Genomic DNA, 20,615 nt, shown 5'->3' on the forward strand with positions numbered 1-20,615 from the left:
TGTGTGTTATGGGAGGAGGGAGGATGTGTGTTATGGGAGGAGGGAGGTGTGTGTTATGGGAGGAGGGAGGATGTGTGCTGTAGGGAGGAGGGAGGATGTGTGTTATGGGAGGAGGGAGGATGTGTGCTGTAGGGAGGAGGGAGGTGTGTGTTATGGGAGGAGGGAGGTGTGTGTTCTAGGGAAGGGACACAGAGAGGGGGACAGGACCACCTTGAACACCCCACCAGTTAGAACGCTGGCCTCCTCGGTCACTTTCCAAGCCCAAAGGTCCTTCAAACACAACTCGCCAAGCCTCACAATAGTCCAGTGAGGTAGGTAGGCATCAGGCCGCCCATTGGGTAGATGGGGAAGCTGAGTCAGAGACGTGCTGGCCGGGTGTGCGTTAGCAGCAGCGGCAGCGAGGGGCACCCCCCTCCCGTCCAGGGCCTGGCCTGGTCGGCAGCCTGTCCTCAGGGGGGGCCGGCCCTCCGGCCAGGGGCGCTGGCGGAGCGGCTGCAGGAAGGCAGTATAGTTTCCCCGGTGCCTGGTGGCTCTGCTCTGTCTGCTCCCAATGCCAGGACCCGGGGATGGGTTCTGGGAGCAGAAGGACAGAAGGGACAGCGGCAGCTGGCGGGGACCCTGAGCTCATGGGGGGGCAGGGCCAGGGACAGCCCGTGTGCCGCGGCCCCCCAGTTTCCTCCCCGCCCCCCTCCTGCCCTGTCTCCACCCTGAGGAAGCTGCTGCCGCCTCTGGAGAAGAGGCTCCTGCCTCCCCTCCCCCCCCCCAGGGCCCAGGAGCCCGCCTCAGGGCTTCTGAGAGCCGGGCAGGGGGCAGACGTGACCTCCGAATGCCACCTCCTGCCACCTGACTTCTGCCCCCACCCGGGGACAGCACCTGGGGCCACTCCCGCACCTCCACATCCTAGCCCGGGGCCCCCGGGAGTCTGGGGGCCGTCTCTGTGACTCAGCCATTGCCCAGGGGCCACAGTGACACGCCCCCGCCCTGGCCCCGGCCTGGGGGGGGGGGGCGGGGAGCCGTCAGCAGTGCCACAGGAGACGGGTGGCATGAGGGGGAGGGAGCTGGACCTGGAGCTAAGGCACAGTCTAGCCTCTAGCCCCACACACGGGTCAGCAGTTCTGGAAAAGCTAAGGAAAACTGGCACCCTCCCCCCTCCCCACCGGGACCGGCGGGCAAGGCCCAGCTGAGCAGGAAGCAGCCAGAACCCCAGGCGGCGGGCGCTCTCACCAAAGGAAGGGGACCTGAGGCGGAGGCTGGCGGCGGGCGCAGGGGGGGTGCCCACACACAACCCTGAGTCAGGGGAGCAGGTGTGAGGGCACCAAGGCACCCACAGCAGAGGGGGCGGCGCCCAAGCAGGATGGGCCCCCTGTGCCCTGGGAAGGGCTGGCAGGGGTGGTGGACGGGGGCAGGGGGTGGGGAACCCATCAGAGCCTCTCCCTGCCCCACCCCACACCCTGCCAGAGTCCCTGAGGCCAGTGTGCCCCAGAAGGGTTCGTGCTCCCAGGGCGCCGGCTCCAGGAGAAGCCTGGGGCCACGTCCTCTGCCACCGGGAAGAGGAGAGGCACCGGCCCAGGGGTGAGGCCTGGCCCCCACTGGACCCTCCCACTGCACCCCACCCCTTCTCCGGGCGGCAGGCCGGACAGGACCCGCTCCCACAGGAAAACGAGAGTTTAAGCCAAGCAGCAGCGTCAGGCAGGCGGCCCACAGGCCTGCGAGTCCCCCTCACAGGGCGCCCTGGGCTGTGGCCCTCAGGCTCACGCCTTGCTGGGAGCCTTCTCTTCGGCCTTGGAGCCCTGTAGTCCGTTCTCCGTGTTGTCATTCCCTGAGGAGCTCACAAGGCATTCCTTCCTGGCGGGGGGGGGGGGGGGGGGACAGTGAGGGGGGAGGGCACTGTGAGGGGAGCAGGGGAGGGAGCAGTGATGGGGGAGGGAGCAGTGATGGGGGAGGGAGCAGTGATGGGGAGGAGCAGTGATGGGGGAGGGAGCAGTGATGGGGAGGGAGCAGTGATGGGGGAGGGAGCAGTGATGGGGGAGGGAGCAGTGATGGGGGAGGGAGCAGTGATGGGGAGGAGCAGTGATGGGAGAGGGAGCAGTGATGGGGAGGAGCAGTGATGGGAGAGGGAGCAGTGATGGGAGAGGGAGCAGTGATGGGGAGGGAGCAGTGATGGGAGAGGGAGCAGTGACGGGGAGGGTGCTGTGATGGGAGCAGGGGAGGGAGCAGTGATGGGGAGGAGCAGTGATGGGGGAGGGAGCAGTGACGGGGGAGGGAGCAGTGACGGGGGAGGGAGCAGTGACGGGGAGGGAGCAGTGATGGGAGAGGGAGCAGTGATGGGGGAGGGAGCAGTGACGGGGGAGGGAGCAGTGACGGGGGAGGGAGCAGTGATGGGGAGGGAGCAGTGATGGAGAGGGAGCAGTGATGGGGAGGGAGCAGTGACGGGGGAGGGAGCAGTGATGGGGGAGGGAGCAGTGATGGGGGAGGGAGCAGTGACGGGGGAGGGAGCAGTGATGGGGGAGGGAGCAGTGATGGGGAGGGAGCAGTGATGGGGGAGGGAGCAGTGACGGGGGAGGGAGCAGTGATGGGGGAGGGAGCAGTGATGGGGAGGGAGCAGTGACGGGGGAGGGAGCAGTGATGGGGGAGGGAGCAGTGATGGGGAGGGAGCAGTGACGGGGGAGGGAGCAGTGATGGGGAGGAGCAGTGATGGGGGAGGGAGCAGTGATGGGGAGGAGCAGTGATGGGGAGGAGCAGTGATGGGGAGGGAGCAGTGATGGGGAGGAGCAGTGATGGGGAGGGAGCAGTGACGGGGGAGGAAGCAGTGATGGGGAGGGAGCAGTGATGGGGGAGGGAGCAGTGACGGGGGAGGGAGCAGTGATGGGGGAGGGAGCAGTGATGGGGGAGAGAGCAGTGATGGGGGAGGGGAGGGTGCTGTGAGGGGAGCAGGGGGAGGAGCAGTGATGGGGGAGGGAGCAGTGATGGGGGAGGGGAGGGTGCTGTGATGGGGAGGGAGCAGTGATGGGGAGGGAGCAGTGATGGGGGAGGGGAGGGTGCTGTGATGGGGAGGGAGCAGTGATGGGGGAGGGGAGGGTGCTGTGATGGGGAGGGAGCAGTGATGGGGGAGGGGAGGGTGCTGTGATGGGGAGGGAGAAGTGATGGGGAGGGAGCAGTGATGGGGGAGAGCAGTGATGGAGGAGGGAGCAGTGATGGGGAGGGAGCAGTGATGGGGAGGGAGCAGTGACAGGGGAGGGAGCAGTGATGGAGAAGGGGAGGGTACTGTGAGGGGAGCAGGGGGAGGAGCAGTGATGGGGAGGGAGCAGTGATGGGGGAGGGAGCAGTGATGGGGAGGGAGCAGTGATGGGGAGGGAGCAGTGATGGGGAGGAGCAGTGACGGGGGAGGGAGCAGTGACGGGGGAGGGAGCAGTGATGGGGGAGGGAGCAGTGATGGGGAGGAGCAGTGATGGGGGAGGGAGCAGTGATGGGGAGGAGCAGTGATGGGGAGGGAGCAGTGATGGGGAGGAGCAGTGATGGGGAGGGATCAGTGATGGGGGAGGAAGCAGTGATGGGGGAGGGAGCAGTGATGGGGAGGAGCAGTGATGGGGAGGGAGCAGTGATGGGGAGGGAGCAGTGATGGGGAGGGAGCAGTGATGGGGAGGGAGCAGTGATGGGGAGGAGCAGTGATGGGGAGGGAGCAGTGATGGGGGAGGAAGCAGTGATGGGGGAGGGAGCAGTGATGGGGAGGAGCAGTGATGGGGGAGGGAGCAGTGATGGGGAGGAGCAGTGATGGGGAGGGAGCAGTGATGGGGTGGAGCAGTGATGGGGAGGGAGCAGTGATGGGGGAGGAAGCAGTGATGGGGAGGGAGCAGTGATGGGGAGGAGCAGTGATGGGGAGGGAGCAGTGATGGGGAGGGAGCAGTGATGGGGAGGGAGCAGTGATGGGGAGGAGCAGTGATGGGGAGGGAGCAGTGATGGGGAGGGAGCAGTGATGGGGGAGGGAGCAGTGATGGGGAGGAGCAGTGATGGGGAGGGAGCAGTGATGGGGGAGGAAGCAGTGATGGGGGAGGGAGCAGTGATGGGGAGGGAGCAGTGATGGGGAGGGAGCAGTGATGATGAGGGAGCAGTGATGGGGAGGAGCAGTGATGGGGAGGGAGCAGTGACGGGGTAGGGAGCAGTGATGGGGAGGGAGCAGTGATGGGGAGGGAGCAGTGATGGGAGGCTGTGGGCCCTATGCCCAGCCCTCTCACTGGCCTTTCAAAGAGCTAAAGAAGCCATAGGCCAAGTCCCCTCACCCCCCACCCGTCCCTGTGCCCGTCTGTGGTCTCTGGATGGACCGGCGCCCCTTCTCTGTGGCGGCAGGAAGAGCTGGCTAACGCCTGCCCGGGGAAGGCCCTCACCAGGTGCCTCAACATGGCAGGAGGCAGCTGTCAGGCCCCATCCCCAGGTGCAGTGCTGAGGGAATCTCACCAGGGCCTCCCGGGCTGCGCCCACCCAGGCGGGCGGTGTGCCGAGGGGACCCAGCAGCCCCTGCTCCCTGCCCCCAGCAGTGGAAGGGGCAGGAGGCTCTGGCCTGGGGGGTGGCAGGAGGCCCTGGGGGAGAAACAGGGGGGAAGACATCCCCCTTCCCTATGGGCCTCCAGGGGGCAGCACCTGCCCCTGTGGGTTTCTTTGTCTCCCAGGGGATTTTCAGAATCTCCCAGGAACACTCCCATCTCCCTAGAAGGTCTCCCCCCTGCGGCTTCTGCACATGGACTCTTACCTTTTCTCCGACTTGAAAAGGGGGGGGCTCCTAAATCCTTGACTAGAGCCTTGGGTTAGGGCGACACGAGTAGAAAGAGGGAAGCTAACAGGGTGAGCAGAAGACAGTGGGGTGAGGAGCCCAAGGCTGCACTCCTGCCCTCGGGGAACTGAGCAGCCACCACAGAAACCTCCTGGCAGCAGGGAAGAGGGAGCGGTTAGTGCAGGAGCGGGGAGCGCCTGGTGGGGCTAGGAAGGCGGCATAGGACGGGTGGATGGAAGGAGGAGGGCGATGGAAGGAGGAGGACGGATGGAAGGGGGAGGGCGATGGAAGGAGGAGGACGGATGGAAGGGGGAGGGTGGATGGAAGGAGGAGGGCGATGGAAGGAGGAGGACGGATGGAAGGGGGAGGGCGATGGAAGGAGGAGGACGGATGGAAGGGGGAGGGTGGATGGAAGGAGGAGGGCGATGGAAGGGGGAGGGCGATGGAAGGGGGAGGGCGATGGAAGGAGGAGGGCGATGGAAGGAGGAGGGCGGATGGAAGGAGGAGGGCGATGGAAGGAGGAGGGCGGATGGAAGGAGGAGGGCGATGGAAGGAGGAGGGCGGATGGAAGGAGGAGGGCGATGGAAGGAGGAGGGCGGATGGAAGGAGGAGGGCGATGGAAGGAGGAGGACGATAGAAGGAGGAGGACGATAGAAGGAGGAGGGCGGATGGAAGGGGGAGGCCGGATGGAAGGGGGAGGGCGGATGGAAGGGGGAGGCCGGATGGAAGGGGGAGGCCGGATGGAAGGAGGAGGGCGATGGAAGGGGGAGGGCAATGGAAGGCGGAGGGCGGATGGAAGGGGGAGGGCGATGGAAGGGGGAGGGTGATAGAAGGAGGAGGGCGGATGGAAGGGGGAGGGCGATGGAAGGGGGAGGCCGGATGGAAGGAGGAGGGCGATGGAAGGGGGAGGGCGATGGAAGGGGGAGGCTGGATGGAACGGGGAGGCCGGATGGAAGGAGGAGGGTGGATGGAAGGGGGAGGGCGATGGAAGGGGGAGGGCGGATGGAAGGGGGAGGCCGGATGGAAGGGGGAGGCCGGATGGAAGGAGGAGGGCGATGGAAGGGGGAGGGCAATGGAAGGCGGAGGGCGGATGGAAGGGGGAGGGCGATGGAAGGGGGAGGGTGATAGAAGGAGGAGGGCGGATGGAAGGGGGAGGGCGATGGAAGGGGGAGGCCGGATGGAAGGAGGAGGGCGATGGAAGGGGGAGGGCGATGGAAGGGGGAGGCTGGATGGAACGGGGAGGCCGGATGGAAGGAGGAGGGTGGATGGAAGGAGGTGGGCGATGGACGGGGGAGGACAGTGGCCCCGGAGGATGCTGGGGCACCCATGGGTGCGTGGGTGGAGGGGCAGGCGGCAATGGAGCCACTTACTTCTTTTCCTGGGTCTTCTTGAGGATGAAGGTGACTAGCTTCTTGATCAGCAGGATGAGGACCACGAGCCCAACGACGCCGCCCACCACCGACAGGATGATGAGTGTCAGCGTGTTGTCCACTTCCTCCACTGGTGGGGGGGGTGGAGGGGACAGACAGGGGCGCGGGGTCACCTGGAGCCGAGCACGGTGGCCGTCCAAGGCCGACACCGCCTCCGACCCCTGTATCTGGGATGGGGGAGGGAGCAGTGATGGGGGAGGGGAGGGTGCTGTGATGGGAGCAGGGGAGGGAGCAGTGATGGGGAGGGAGCGTGACCCCCAGGGCCACGCTTTAGGGATGGAGCAGAGAAGCTGGGACATAGGGGCCACTCAAGGGAGCCCCAGGTCCTCTCGCCTCCCCACACGCGTCCTCCCACAGGCCCAGGCTCTGAAGAATTCAGACTCAGACCCCCAAGCCCACGTGAGAAGCGTGGCCTCTCTCTGGGCTTTTCCCTGAGCAGAGAATGTTAAGATTCCCCATGCCTCCCATGGCAGGAGAACTGGGGAGTCCGCCCGGCTCCCAACTGCAGGCCTCGGGGTCACTCCGGCTGGTGGCCCTGAGCCGGTCATGGAACCCCTCACCTGTCTCTCCTCTGGGGAGTGGCCTCCTGGCTTCATCACCTGCCCCACCCACAGCTGCTCCATCTCTCCAGCTGCTCCGACCAGAATCCTTGTGCGTCCTCAACCCCTCTGCTCCTCACGCCGTCTCCACGCCCCCTGAGAACCCCGATGCCCTAACTCCAAGACAATTCCGGAAGCCGAGCTCTGGCCACCACGGCCGTCTGGACATCCGGCGAGGGTGTCGGTCGCAGCCCCTGGCCGGCCACCATCTGCTCTGGGCCCAGCAGCAGAGGGACCTGCTCCAGCACTAAGTCTCCCGCTCGGATCCCGCAGAGAGAAGCCGCTCCCCACCCTCACACGGCCCCCAGAGTCTGGCCTAATCTGACTCGTCCTCACTCCACCCAATGCTGGGACTGTCCTCCCAAAGGCCTCCTCACAGCCTCCTCCCTCCTCCTGATGCCCTCGCCCTCTGCCGCCCTCGCCAGCGAGGCCTCCCCAAGCGACCCTGCCAGCACCACCTGCCTCCCTGCCCGTGGTCCCTTCTCTCCATAACACTGATCCTGTTCTCTGATACAACAGAATGTTCCTCTCTATTCTGTTTTCTAGATGTCTCCTCCCATAGAAGGCACTCTCCATATGGGCAAGAATTTGTCTGCCTCGCCCTGGCCAGTGTTGCTCAGTGGATAGAGCGTTGGACTGTGGACTGAAGGGTCCCAGGTTCGGTTCCGGTCAGGGCCCATGCCCGGGTTGCAGGCTCGATCCCAGTAGGGGGTGTGCAGGAGGCAGCCAGTCAATGATTCTCTCTCATCATTGATGTTTCTATCTCCCTCTCCCTTCCTCTCTGAAATCAATAAGAATATATTTTAAAAATAATAATAAATAAATACGTATAAAAATAAGGAAAGAATGTGTCCATCCTGTGCCTGCTCCCGCCTCGCCCAGAGCAATGCCTGCCACAGGCAGGGGCTCAATGCGCATGCGCTGCAGGTGGGTGCCTGAGCCTGTCACAGGTGGGACCCTGGGCTTGAAGAAGGTGGGAGGCAGAGGAGCCACGGGGCGGGCACCTCGCCCGGCGCCTGGCACTCAGCCGTGCCGCAGACTGGGTGCCCTTCCCCTCTCCCTAGGGACAGGCCGAGCCCCCAGAGGGTGGCCTCCAGAGAGCAAGAGGGGGGCAGACCTGCCTCCGAGCACTGAATCCAGGCTCAGACCACACCCGGCCCAGGTTCCCACTTCACCGGAACACTGTGAGGGCACCCCGTCCCCCACCCCGCCCCGCCCCGCACCCCGCCCCGCACCCCGTCCCCCACCCTATCCCGCCCCGCCCCGTCCCGTCCCCCCGCCCGCCCCGCCCCGCCCCGCACCCTGTCCCCCACCCCATACCCCCCCGCCCCGCCCCGCACCCCGTGCCACCCCGCCCCGCCCCGCCCCGCACCCCGTGCCCCCCCCCGCCCCGCCCTGCACCCCCTGCCCCGCCCGCCCCGCTTACGCTTATCGACCACTTGGAGGAAGATGGTGGCCTGGTGCTGCAGGTCCTTCTCCTTGGGGTTCCGCACGTGGCAGGTGTAGCGGCCGGTGTCGCCGAAGTCCAGGTCCCGCAGCAGGATGGACAGGTTGTTCATCTTCTCCTTGGTGGAGCCCTCCAGCGTGATGCGGTCGTCGCTCCTCAGGTGCAGCCTGGGGTCCGACTTCTCGTTCTTCACGGTCCCTTTTAGGAGCTGCGAGGCGGTGGGAGAGACGTGAGGAGGAGCATCAGTCCGGGCATCGCTCCAGCCTCCCAGTCCCACCTGCGCGCAGGAGCAGCCCGCGGCCAGAATGCTCCGTCCCGCCTGTCTCCCTCCCGCCTGTGCCCGCAGCTCTGCCGGGCGAGCCCGATGTGGCTGCTTCGGCCGAAAGCCGAAAGCCGTGCATCTCCCTGGGATGTAGCACAACGCCTGCAAATGCCCCCCTCGCTCCCCTCTGCCGCCCCCCAGGTTGGCGGGCACCGCCCTCTGTCCCTCAGAACGGTGGCCCCCAACCCCACAGTCCGCGCTCAGCATGTCATTATGTGGAGGCGGCCATCCGTGGCTTCCCTGGTGGTCTTTCTGGGCCCCTGGAGATCGCAGGAGAGGCCTCAGTAACCCCTGTGGCCAACCACCCCCTGGCCCTGGGGGTGCTCCTATAGGTCTCCCTGTCTTCTCGGCTCCCTACCCCTGCTCTCCAAGTCCCTTCTCCTGTTTGGACTCTCCTCATTCCCCCCCCCCCACCACCACCACCACCACCACCTGCCCCCGCCCCACGCCTTCCTCGCTCCTGCTTTAGAAATTAAACTATTCCTTTTTGCACAAGCAGTTCCGGGGTCAGGTACTCCTTCCGACCACACAGAAGATTCCAAGAATCCCAGCAGCCCCCAATCCCAGCCCCCTGGCGGCATGATCCCAGCATCCCTCCCCTGGGGGGCTCTTCCTGGGTCGGCTCTACAAAGAGCACCAGGAGAAGCAAAGGATGGGGACCCTCCCCGGGGCCAGTCTCCAGGGCCCGGAGTCCGGGATGGAGGCCAGGCTGAGCGACAGGGCGGGAGGGGGTCTGCCCCGGCCCGCCCCCTCTGCCCCCCCCCCCCAGCTGCTTACCACCCGGAAGTCGTCGCTGCTGTTGTAGGACCAGGAGAAGGCCAGGTTGTGGAAGCCGAAGCAGCTGGAGAAGGTGCAGGGCAGCAGGACCTCCGTCCCGTTGACGGCGTAGATGGTGGCGGCCTTCCCCACCGACACCTCCAGCGCCAGGGCCGCGGGCAGCAGGAGGAGACCTGTGCGGCACCACTCCCTTAACCAAAGCCCTCGGCGGGGCCTGCCTGGCTCAGTGGATGAGCACTGACCTATGAGCCAGGAGGTCAGGGTTCGATCCCCAGTGTGGGGCGTGCAGGAGGCAGCCGATCAATGATTTCCTCTCATCACCAGTGTTTCTCTCTCTCTCCCTCTCCAATCCATAAACTATATATAAAAATAAACAAATCGAAGCCCTCTGAGGCCTCCAGGCTGGAGCTCAGGAGGGGCCGGGAAGAGGGTGGCTCGGCCAGGCAGGGTGCAGTCACCCTCGGCGGGAACTGCAGGAAGATGGTTCTCTTGACTTCCAGGGACACTGCCTGGGCCACCAGCCTTCCTTCTCCTTCCGACCCCCTTGCTGGGCGGGATTGAAGGCGGGACCACTTAAGCCCTGGTGGCATTCCGAGTGACCACTAGGGGTCACCCCACCCAAGAAAATGAGGCCCGTGTCAGTGCTGAGCCTGAACCCTGTTCCACCGGAGCCCGGAGCCCCCCAGGGCCAGGATGGAGCGCGGTGAGCGTGGGAACGGTGGTCCCCGGGCCGGCCAGCAGCTGGCAGAGCGACCACCGCAGCGAGCAGATCAGGGAGAGTCAGGGCAGAGCGCTGGGCGGGCAGAATCCTGATGATCAGACCATCGGGATCACGCAAGCGGGATGGTGCGCAGCGCTGGCTCTGTCCTCTCCTGAGTAGCCCGTCCCGCCCCCAGCCCCACAGCCCCGCTCTGGCCCCTCCACCCCCCACCTCCACACCCACTAACCAGCGAACCCATACCACCCTGGCCTCGGGGACCAGAGGACCGGCCCTCCTGCTACCCTGCACAGTCCTTGAGAAAACCCCACTGTGCATCGAGGTGGGGGAGGGGGTTGGCATTGGATGCCACCTATTCTTGCCCCCAGATCAGATGGTCCTTGGAGTCAGGAGGGTGCGGACTCAGAGGGGGCCTCCCCAGGCTCCCAGTGACCCCGAGAGCACCTCTCTGACCTGGGCCCAATCCTCGCTCAGTGCGCATGCGCGTGAGCACGCGCGTCATTCTCACCTCCTCCCTGAGCTGGTGTTACAAGCACATGTCACGGGGGGAAAGCGAGGCTCAGAGGAGCCACGGGCCTCGCCCAGAGCCTCGCAACCTCCAGGGGTCAGACTCGGTCTTGTGGGCAGCTGAGCGCAGCCACCTGTCCCGTCTCCCCGGCTCGCCCTCCCAGACACTGCTCCCCTCAACCACTCGGACCTCCGGCCTGGCGTCCCCACGAATGTCAAAGCTAAAGGACCAGGACGGACCCGCTAACCCCAGCGCTTCACTGTAGAGACGGAACCACCACGGCCCCAGACGGAGGAGACTTGGCTGAGCCGACCCGGTTCCGGCTGGGCCCATGGAGACCCTCTCCGCCCAGGCCGGCTCCCGGCCCTGCAGGCGCACCCTGACCCGGCTTGTCCCCCAGCCCCCTCTCAGCCCAAGCCGGCTCCTGGCCCTGCAGGCGCACCCCGACCCGGCTTGTCCCCCAGCCCCCTCTCAGCCCAGGCCGGCTCCTGGCCCTGCAGGCGCACCCCGACCCGGCTTGTCCCCCAGCCCCCTCTCAGCCCAAGCCGGCTCCTGGCCCTGCAGGCGCACCCCGACCCGGCTTGTCCCCCAGCCGCGGGGTCGGCCTGCGTTTTAAAGGCCGCTGGCCTTGCTTTGTCCCGCGGTTTGAGGAAAGCCCGCCCCCCCCCCCCCCCCCCCGTGGTGGTTTGGATGTGAAACAACCACCTGCTGGGCTCTATGTCCGCCTTTGCCCGGATTGTGAATGTGAGCTGCAGCAGCCGCCAGACTCCTGCCTGGACCCACCTTCGGTCGTCACGAGCCAGAGCTAACCAGCCTGGTTGCTATTTCTCCTGGTAAAAGCTGGTCCGGGACACATTGCCGGGGCAAGCAAGGACCTCTGTTCTGCCTGAACAGCTTTTCTAACCATTGCAAGAAGGCCCTCAGTCTCTGCTTCCCTTGGGCAGCCCACCCCTAAATGACTGCATAACCTCACCCTTACAGGTCCTGCAACCCAAACGCTGGCCATAGAGCCCAGCAGTATTTAATGGTCATGGGAAAAGTACAATAGCCCTGGCCAGTTTTCTCAGTGGATAGAGCTAGGCCTGTGGACTGAAGGCTCCCGGGATCCATTCTGGTCAAGGGCACGTACCTCGGTTGCAGGCTCCTCCCCGGCCCGGGCCCTGGTCAGGGTGTGTGCAGGAGGCAACCAATCCATGTGTCTCTCACATGGATGTTTCTCTGTCTTTCCCTCTCTCTTCCACTCTCTCTAAAAATCAATGGGAAAATATCCTCAGGTGAGGATTAGCCAAAAAAAAATTTTTTTAAGTGCAATAAAATGTAAAATCCTTGCCATGCATAAATAAATAAGTAAATGTGTGTTGCTGGCCTTCTCTTCCCCCCAATCCGCTCAGGCGGGGCCTTTTCAATCCGACTCCCTCCCTCGCAGCACGCAGCGAGGCGCAGACCAGTTTCCTCCCGAGGTGCCCACAGGCGGGAATGACACCTCGTGCGCCTGAGCAACAGGGACAGGAAGTGACCAGGGCGTCGCCCCGAGGACAGCTGGCAGCCCCGTGGCCGCTCCCGGCCCCCTCGGCTTTGCGGCATCACGGTTTCTGAAGCCAGAGGGCTCTCCCTCAAGCTCACAGACCGCACCAGGGCCCGGGCTGCTACCAGCCTGACTCAGCGAGTCCTCGCTTTACGTCCGGCTCTGAGACTCCAACTGAAACGAGCGGAACAAACCCATTTACACTGGTCAGCGATGGACACAGGAGGCCGTTCCCACGCATCTCGTTAGCGTCGTCTCCAACCCCCTGATGGAACTGGCAGGACCCGAGGACCTGCTGCCGGACACTGAGCACTCACCATGTGCCGCCCGGCTGCTCCCCGCGTGATGAGCGCGGCCTGTCATCGCTCACAGGGCGGTGAGATGACTCGCTTCCGGTCCATTCCCCCCCCCCACACACACACCCTTACATTTTAGAAGTGCAGGCTCTGCCCACCAGGGTCCCAGTGAGTCTGAGAGGTGTTTTGTGTGTGTGTTTTGCTTTTTTTTTTTTTTTTGGTTAATCCTCACCCGAGGATATTTTCCCATTGATTTTTAGGGAGAGTGGAAGAGAGAGGGAGAGGCAGAGAGAAACATCGATCTGAGAGAAACACATCGATTGGTTGCCTCCTGCACAAGCCCGACCAGGGCCAGGGCCAGGGAGGAGGCTGCAACCGAGGTCCATGCCCTTGACCGGAATCGAACCGGGACCCTCTGGTCCTCAGGCCGACGCTCAGTCCACTGAGCCACACCGGCCAGGGCCCGAGAGGTTATTGCAGTGACCCCTCGCCTGAGTCCCCGAGGACAGTGACGCGTGGCCCGGCGTCTGCGGGTCCTGGTTCTGGAGCCGAGACCGGGGCCTGGCGAGCTGCGTCGCTCAGGTCCGGGGACTGCGGGGCCCAGGGGACTCTGAGAGCCACGCGCTGAGATGCTGTACGAGCCCCACTGTCCTTACAAAGCCGCAGCGCGGGGTCCTGTTCGCACGTGACAGGCGCTGGAATCGAGGCTCCGCGCGCTTAAGCGGCGGGGCCCACAGGAAACGGGGAGCCTGCGCCTCCACCACGGGACGGCGCCTCGCTCCCCTCACACGGACCCGGGAGGGCAGGGCTGTTTTTAGCCCCAACGGACAAAATGAGGCACCGGCTCAGAGATGGCAAGGCTCCCTCCTGCCCCCGCGTGGGGTGAGCGGGGTGCAGGCGCAGGTCTGCTGCTCCCCCTCTCAGCGGGCACCTCTCCAGGAGCATGACCCTGTCCGACTAGTGCTGCTGGCTTCTTTCAACCTCTGCCCTCACACCCCGCACCCACCCCGCACCCAGCACCCCACCCTGCACCCTGTATCCCGTACCCTGCACCCAGCATCCCACCCACACCCCACACCCCACCCCGTACCCACCCCGCACCCAGCACCCCACCCTGCACCCTGTATCCCGTACCCTGCACCCAGCATCCCACCCACACCCCACACCCCACCCCGCACCCTGCACCCTGTATCCTGTACCCCGCACCCCACCCCGCACCCCACCCTGCACCCAGCACCCCACCCCACACCCAGTACTCCATCCGACACCCCACTCCGCACTCCACCCTGCACCCCACCCTGTACCCTGTATCCCTCATCCTGCACCCCACCCTGCACTCAACACCCCACCCCCACACCCTGCACCACACCCCACACCCCACCTCTCACCCAGCACCCCAGAGGTATAGGAACAGGAGCCCAAAATGACGTTCCACCCTCCAGCTTAGGAGACGGCCTCTGGTCAGAGACCCCAGCCGGCTTCCCCCCTCCCCCGCCCCACAGACAGGAGCAGAGTGTGGAGCTGGCAGGGACGCTGTCCTGTCCGGGGAGGCCGCCTCCCACGGGCTTCCCACAGGATCCCAGGCCTTGCTCCCAGGAGCAGCAGCGCCGGCTCCCAAGCTCACTGGCACCCCTGCCTGGGGACTGTGCTCCTGGGGACAAGGGGGAACCCACGTAGGGGCCAGACCCCCGCCCTGGCCCAGCCAGAACGGCACACCCAGGAGCACAGGAGAGTGGGCTGCCTCACACAGACGGAAGCAGAGAAAGAAGAGTCCAGAACGTGGAGAAAACTGCTGCCCTGAGGCCTGGCTCACGGCGGTGCACATCTCCACCCGGTTAGAGGGCGCCTGTGGGGATGGCCTGGCTCACACTGAGCTCCCAGATGCCCAGAGTGAGGCACTGCCACTCCCGCTGGGCCTGGAGGGGACACAGGACAGCCAGAGACGGGGCTCCCAAGCCCAGAGCCCGCCCATATTAAGGTGCCTGAGAGGTGGGCCCAGCAGCCTGGCCTGCATCTCCCCAGCATCCCCCGCACCCCTCTCAGCCTGGGAAGTTCTGCCTGGGGGCCTGGGCACAGGGATGTCCAGCCTGGTCTGGGTCACCTGGGAGGCTGTGCTGGAGGAGGAGGGAGCAGGGAGACCCGCCCTCCCCCCTACACACACCCCCTTCCTCCCTCCCCCCCCGCCCCCCCCCCCCCGCAGTGCTCAGCAGGGGTGAGGGAGATGACCCAGCCAGGAGAGGACGGGTCAGGTGCCAGGCAGGCCCCACGCTGCCCGCTGACCTTGAGGAAGTCCGAGCTGCCACATCGGTGTGCACAGCCCCAGGCCAGGGCGGGCTCTCCCCTGCCTCCCCACCTGGGGCTAAAGCCAAACCAGATCACAGGACACAGAAGGGTTCCGTGCTACATCCCTCCACCTCGGCTCCTGCAGGGAGGAGGGTGGGGCTGGAAGGAGGGAGGGCAGGCCTGGGTGGAACCAGGCACCCCCAGCTAATGACCCACGTGGTCAAGGTGTCTCCAGGCATCGCACACTGTTCTATACGCCCTCCTGCACCCCTCTTGGTGGCAGCTATTTCCATGTGTCTGGCTGTTTCCCTGCGTAAAGAGGTAAGACTTTCTTCGCTGGTCCCAGACCTCACTCTAGGATTTCGCGGGGAGCAGGTGCGTTGGGGTGGGGCCTGTTTCTGGGCCCGGGACTGATGAACACGCGTGGGATCCAGTCCTGAGCCGGGTTGTGCCTTTGCTCACTGAGCGGCCCTCGCCTTGCTCGGCCCTCGGAGGACCGTTGCCGCTGTGCCCTGAGGCCTGCCCCCCCCCCCTCTTCCTCCAGGCGCCGCACTTCTGAGGACTGACTCAGGACTCCCAAGTTTTCTTAAGGTGAGAAGTACCTGGTACATGCAGATGCGAGTTCCAAACATTCACCGGAGCAGGAATCTCCTGGCTACCCTCAGCTCTCCAAGGCCAGCGCCCACCCAAGCCTCAGCCACTCCCAGCGGTGCGGAGGGGAGAAAGGGGCCGCGTGCGCCCACTCTGGGTTCTGCTCCAAGGGCTGGCCCGGCATGGCGGGCGGAAGCTGGCTGGCTTTCACAGGGAAGCGGACACGCTCAGCCCCGGGGAGTCGGAGAAGCCTGAAGCCAGAGCCGGGAGGCAGGAATCAGGACAGACTCCTCCTGGGGTGCAGGCCCTGGGGGCTGTGGGAGGCAGAGCCCGGCCAGGCAAGGCCCCTGGGCCCCGGGACCGGGAAAGATTTCAGCTCTCTCTCCCTAGGCAACACGACTGCTTCCTGCCGCCCCCTGGAGCTTTGGGGTAGGAGCAGGCCCCTGAGACATCCCGGGTGCTCAACAAACCAGCTTTGCAAACAAGTCCAAGCAGTGTGCCTGCCCTCCCCTTGCAGGCCCCAGAGGTGTGTTGGCAGGACCAGCTCAGGGCTCACAGAGATCCCTCTACCCTCAGCCACAGGGCAAAGTGGGTGACTCTGTGCCCGGCTCTGCCTGTCAGTCTGACCCCGCCAGGAGGGGGCCAGCCATAAGGGTGAGGGATGCCCCACAGGCCTGCATCTCCAGAAAAAGAACTAACCTGGTTCCACATTCAAGCCTGGGGCTCCCTCCTGCCCCTTCCTCTCCCACCCTCCTTCCTTGCCCTCTCCTCTTCCCGCCGCTGAGTGGGGTGAGCACCCTCTGGTCACCCGCTCTCTCGTGGAACAAGCCCTAAGAAATACACAGCAAGGGGAAGGGGCTGTGCGATCCAGCACCTCCCCCCACGGGTGATCATTAAACCCAGCAATTAAGCAACTCAGGGAACAGGAGGGGTGCGGGCCAGATGTTACCAGCTACGCGCCTAGCGCCTAAGACAGGGCTGGCCCACACAACCTCGATTGCCATTCTGCAGCCTCGGGAATGACCTCTCAGTCAGGAAAAGGGCGTGTGGTCAGACAATCCTAGTCACTGAGTCTTTGTCTAGGAGACTGAGTTTGATGTGGGGAGAGGGGCTGGAGGGGCAGAGTTCTGCTCCATCCTCAAGCCCCATAGTCTGCACCCCCACCTCCAGGCTCTATCCCCCACCCCCAGGCCCCATAGTCTGCACCCCCACCCCCAGACTCTATCCCCCACCCCCAGGCCCCATAGTCTGCACCCCCACCCCCAGACTCTATCCCCCACCCCCAGGCCCCACAGTCTGCACCCCCACCCCCAGACTCTATCCCCCACCCCCAGGCCCCATAGTCTGCACCCCCACCCCCAGACTCTATCCCCCACCCCCAGGCCCCATAGTCTGCACCCCTACCCCCAGACTCTATCCCCCCACCCCCAGGCCCCATAGTCTGCACCCCCACCCCCAGGCCCCATAGTCTGCACCCCCACCCCCAGACTCTATCCCCCACCCCCAGGCCCCATAGTCTGCACCCCCACCCCCAGACTCTATCCCCCACCCCCAGGCCCCATAGTCTGCACCCCCACCCCCAGACTCTATCCCCCAACCCCAGGCCCCATAGTCTGCACCCCCACCCCCAGACTCTATCCCCCACCCCCAGGCCCCATAGTCTGCACCCCCACCCCCAGACTCTATCCCCCACCCCCAAGTCCCATAGTCTGCACCCCCACCCCCAGACTCTATCCCCCACCCCCAGGCTCTATCCCCCACCCCCAGGTCCCAGAGCTCCTCATTCTTTTTTTTTTTAAATCCTCACCCGAGGATATTTTTCCATTGATTTTTGGAAAGAGTGGAAGAGAGAGGGAAAGAGAGAGAAACATCAAAGTGAGAGACACATTGATTGGTTGCCTCATGCACTCGCCCTGACCAGGGCCCAGGTCAGGGAGGAGCCTGCAATTGAGGTACATGCTCTTGGCCAGAATCGAACCCACAACCCTTCGGTCTGCAGGCCGAAGCTCTATCCATTGAGCCACACCGGCCAGGGCCAGAGCTTCTCATTAACCCATCAGCACACCCTGCTGACCTTCCCCCTCGCAGGCCTGGACTGACTGGGAGGCAAGTGCCTATGACTGAGCCGAGAGGCCTGCTTCCGTCCCCTTGACCACCCTCGGCCACGCGAGGGGGGCGGTCCCCTGCCCCCTGCGGGGCATGGTGTCCTCGTCCTTAGGGGAGCTCTGTGCACGGGTCCCGTTGTCCCCACATCTTCCCCCGGGGCGGAGAGCAAGGATGGCATCTGTGCCCCAAGCTCAGGGCGATGCTGGGGCCGGGCTGGGGCCAGTTCTGGAGCCTGCTGGTCGCCCACCTACACATCACTCCGCTTTCTCCTGGACCCCGAGGGTAGCTCAGGGCTCCCTCCAAACCTGCTCCTGTGGGCCCTGCTGCCCTGACCTAGCGGCACAGTCCCCAGAGGAGGCAGGGCTGCCACCTGGAGAAGAGTGCTGTGCCCACAGTCTCTCTCACACACGCAGGCACATGCACACCCACATGCACGTGTGCACATGCACGCACACGTGTGCACACACACGGACACACACTCAGTGTGCGCTGGGTTCCCACAGAAGGCTGGGTCTGTGAACACTGGAGCAGCCCGGGACCCAGCAGCAGGAGGTGTGGATAAGGGGCCAGTTTCCTAGCCGTGGGTTTGAATTGCCCAGGAATCCCTGACCCGCTGCTGTGGTCCCGTGGGAACCTGGGCTGATCAGAGAGGAGAAGAGGGGGAGCTGGTGTGGAGTGGCACTGTGCCACCCCGAGGGGAGCCCAAGAGACCTCGGCCTCACAGAGGTCCGTTTCATCAGGTCCGTGAACCCAGCGTACAGCGGTGCCGAAGGTACCAGAGGACACGCCGGTGTTCACCCATCCGGCGTCGGGTGTCACTAAATCAGTGGCTCCCGAGTAAACACTCTGCCCTCTCCACCAGCCCACTGAGCCCCGGGACAGCGCAAGCACTTACATCTGCAGAAGCGCCGCTGCACTGCCCCTGAAGGCTTCCAGCTTCTGTTCTCAGCACAACTGCCTACATCATGTGCCCAAGCCAGCGGGGCAGCTGCCAGCTCTGACCAATATAAACAAGAAGAGGTGCGGTGCCAGAGCCGGAGTCGGCTTACATTGAGCCCATCTGGTTCATGAAATTACATTCTGGACTAATAACGACCCTTCCCGCATCTCTCCCCGTCTGACACTCAGAACTCATGTGCACATCACAGATCTTCCCTCTGCCCCTGTGTCCTCCGCACGGTCTCCTCCGTGGCCACAGTCCCCCCAGGAACGAGAGCCGGACAGTTACACAGGCCTCCTGTGGAACCTCCCCGTAAGAAGAGAGAAGCCCCTTCCCAAAAGGGGGCTCGATGGATCCTCCAAGTCCCTGCAACCCCTCCAGGCCAAGTGTGGAGCTGCAGGGAAGGGGGAGGGGGCCCCGGAGGAGGCAGAGGGCAGAGGAGCCAAATGGAAAAAGGGCCAGGAGGAGGGGGAGGCCCCCCCATCGGTGTAAGTCTGAGGCCTGAGGAACAAGCGTCCAAGTTGCACACAACCCAGGCAGGGGTAGAAACCTCCATCCCAACCATCACACGTGCAAGCCACCCGGCATTCCCACACCCGAACCCGCTGCTCGGAGCCGGAGCTGGGAGACCGCACTGCAGCCCCAAGATTCAGCTCCAAAGAAGATGCCAAAAACAGCAAAGAACTAACTCATGGCGAGGCGGCCGGGCGGTGCAGCGGGGAGGGGGGGGGGCGGGGGCGCAGACCCAGGGCGCTCGGCAGGACGCCGGAAGCCGCGGGCTCGCTCCGCGCGGCACACACCCCATCCCAGGCGCTGCTTTTCCTAGTGTCCCCGCCTAGGGAGAAGGGGGCGAGGGGCGGCTGCCTTACCCAAAATCCCAGCGCCCAGCCATCTCGCCGGGGCTGCGCCGCGGCCCCCGGCCCCGGGCATGGCGCTGGTCTCTGCAGAGCGCGCCAGGGGCGCGGGGATGGGACCCAGGGCGCAGCGAGCCGGCGGCCCGCGGTCTGCAGTGGCCCCGCCTGCCCGGAGCGCGGTGCGCCCGCAGGACCGGGAAAGTTAGCCGGGAGAGCGCGGAGGAGGAGCCGGCTGCGGGAGAGGCGGCCGAGAGCGAGGGGGAGGAGGGGTGCGCGGAGCCGGGAGGAGGAGCGGGAGGACCGCGGGCGAGCGCGGCGGCCGCGTCGCTGTGCCGGGCCCTGGAAGCGCTCCAGCCGCAGGAGGAGGCGCCGCGGAGCCCAGGGGGCCCGCCCGCTGCGCACCTGCCCCGCGCCCCTCGCGGTCCGGGAGCGCGGGGAGCAGGCGGGCCCCCCTCCAGCTCGGGCCGGGCGGCTGCGGCGGGCACTGCGGAGTCGCGGGCACTCGCCGCATCTTCCCTACGCCGAGCTGCCCGTTAGGAGGAGAGTTTTGGGGAGTAGCATGGAGCTTTGCGGAGTTGGGCGGCCGTGTGTGGCGCCGTGGGGAACGCGGGTGGGGCAGCGGCTCCCCTCCCGGGCTGCGAGGGGCCGCAGGGTGGGCGTGTGCGGGCTTGCCCTGGGCGCCAGGGGAACCGCGTGCCGGCTCCAGGAGCGGAGCTTCCATTGCGCACTGACTGTCCCCGCCCCGCACCCCCATGTCTTCACAGAGTCCGCTGAAATGTGGGGCTCCTGGTCAGGGACTCCGGCCGATGTCCTGATCCCCGCCCGGTTCCACCACCACCCTCTCCCTCCTCCCCCTGCCCCGTGCACCCCTACCTCGTTTACCCTCTAAGGAGGCCTCCCTCAGGCTCCGCCCCTCACCCCTCCAAGGCCTCCCCCTCCTTCAGAACCAGGAAGGTTCTGGCCTCTGCTTTGGACTCCGGGTTTGGGGGTGTGCCAGGTCAGAGGGCGGGGTGAGACTGCTCACCAGCAGACCTTTCTCCAGGGGGTGTGAGTTCAGAGGGAGGAGGCTAATGTCTGAGAGCCTCCCGCACAACCACCTAAGCCTCCTCCCTCCAGGCAGAGCCTGGCTGCCTCCCACTCTCCCTTCTTCTCGGCTCTGGAAACCGTTCAGACTTGGGGACAGGCTCCCACTTCACTGTCTGATCCCCGCTACAGCCCACCGCCTTCTTACCTCCTCCCCGTGGCTTCAGGGAGGCCCCTGAGGCTGTATGAGAAATGCTGGGTATGTATTTGTGTGTGTGTGTGCTTGGTTTTTGGTTTTTAGTATTTTTATTGATTTCAGAGAGGAAGGGAGAGGGAGAGGGAGACAGAAACATCAGTGATGAGAGAGAATCATGGATCGGTTACCTCCTGCACGCCCCACACTGGGGATCCAGCCAGCAAGGAATCCAACT

At 65.1% G+C, this 20,615-nt stretch overlaps 1 protein-coding gene across 2 annotated transcripts; it reads right to left on the reverse strand.

Moving 5' to 3' along the window:
• Window positions 1–1,751: 1,751 nt before the first annotated feature.
• Window positions 1,752–19,237, reverse strand: SCN4B (sodium voltage-gated channel beta subunit 4; the record flags this gene model as incomplete). 2 transcript variants are annotated; one of them, XM_081099238.1, is made up of 5 exons in its annotated part: window positions 1,752–1,845; window positions 6,136–6,265; window positions 8,221–8,449; window positions 9,341–9,513; window positions 19,177–19,237. In XM_081099238.1, the coding sequence occupies 5 exons, from the start codon at window positions 19,235–19,237 to the stop codon at window positions 1,752–1,754; spliced, it is 687 nt and encodes a 228-aa protein (XP_080955364.1). The 2 variants fall into 2 exon arrangements, with proteins under 2 accessions (XP_080955364.1, XP_080955365.1); XM_081099239.1 differs by lacking the exons at window positions 8,221–8,449; window positions 9,341–9,513.
• Between the last annotated feature and the right edge of the window lie 1,378 nt (window positions 19,238–20,615).

The sequence above is a fragment of the Myotis nattereri genome, assembly GCF_964212035.1.
Source record: "Myotis nattereri genome assembly, chromosome: 9".
Lineage (NCBI taxonomy): Eukaryota > Metazoa > Chordata > Mammalia > Chiroptera > Vespertilionidae > Myotis > Myotis nattereri.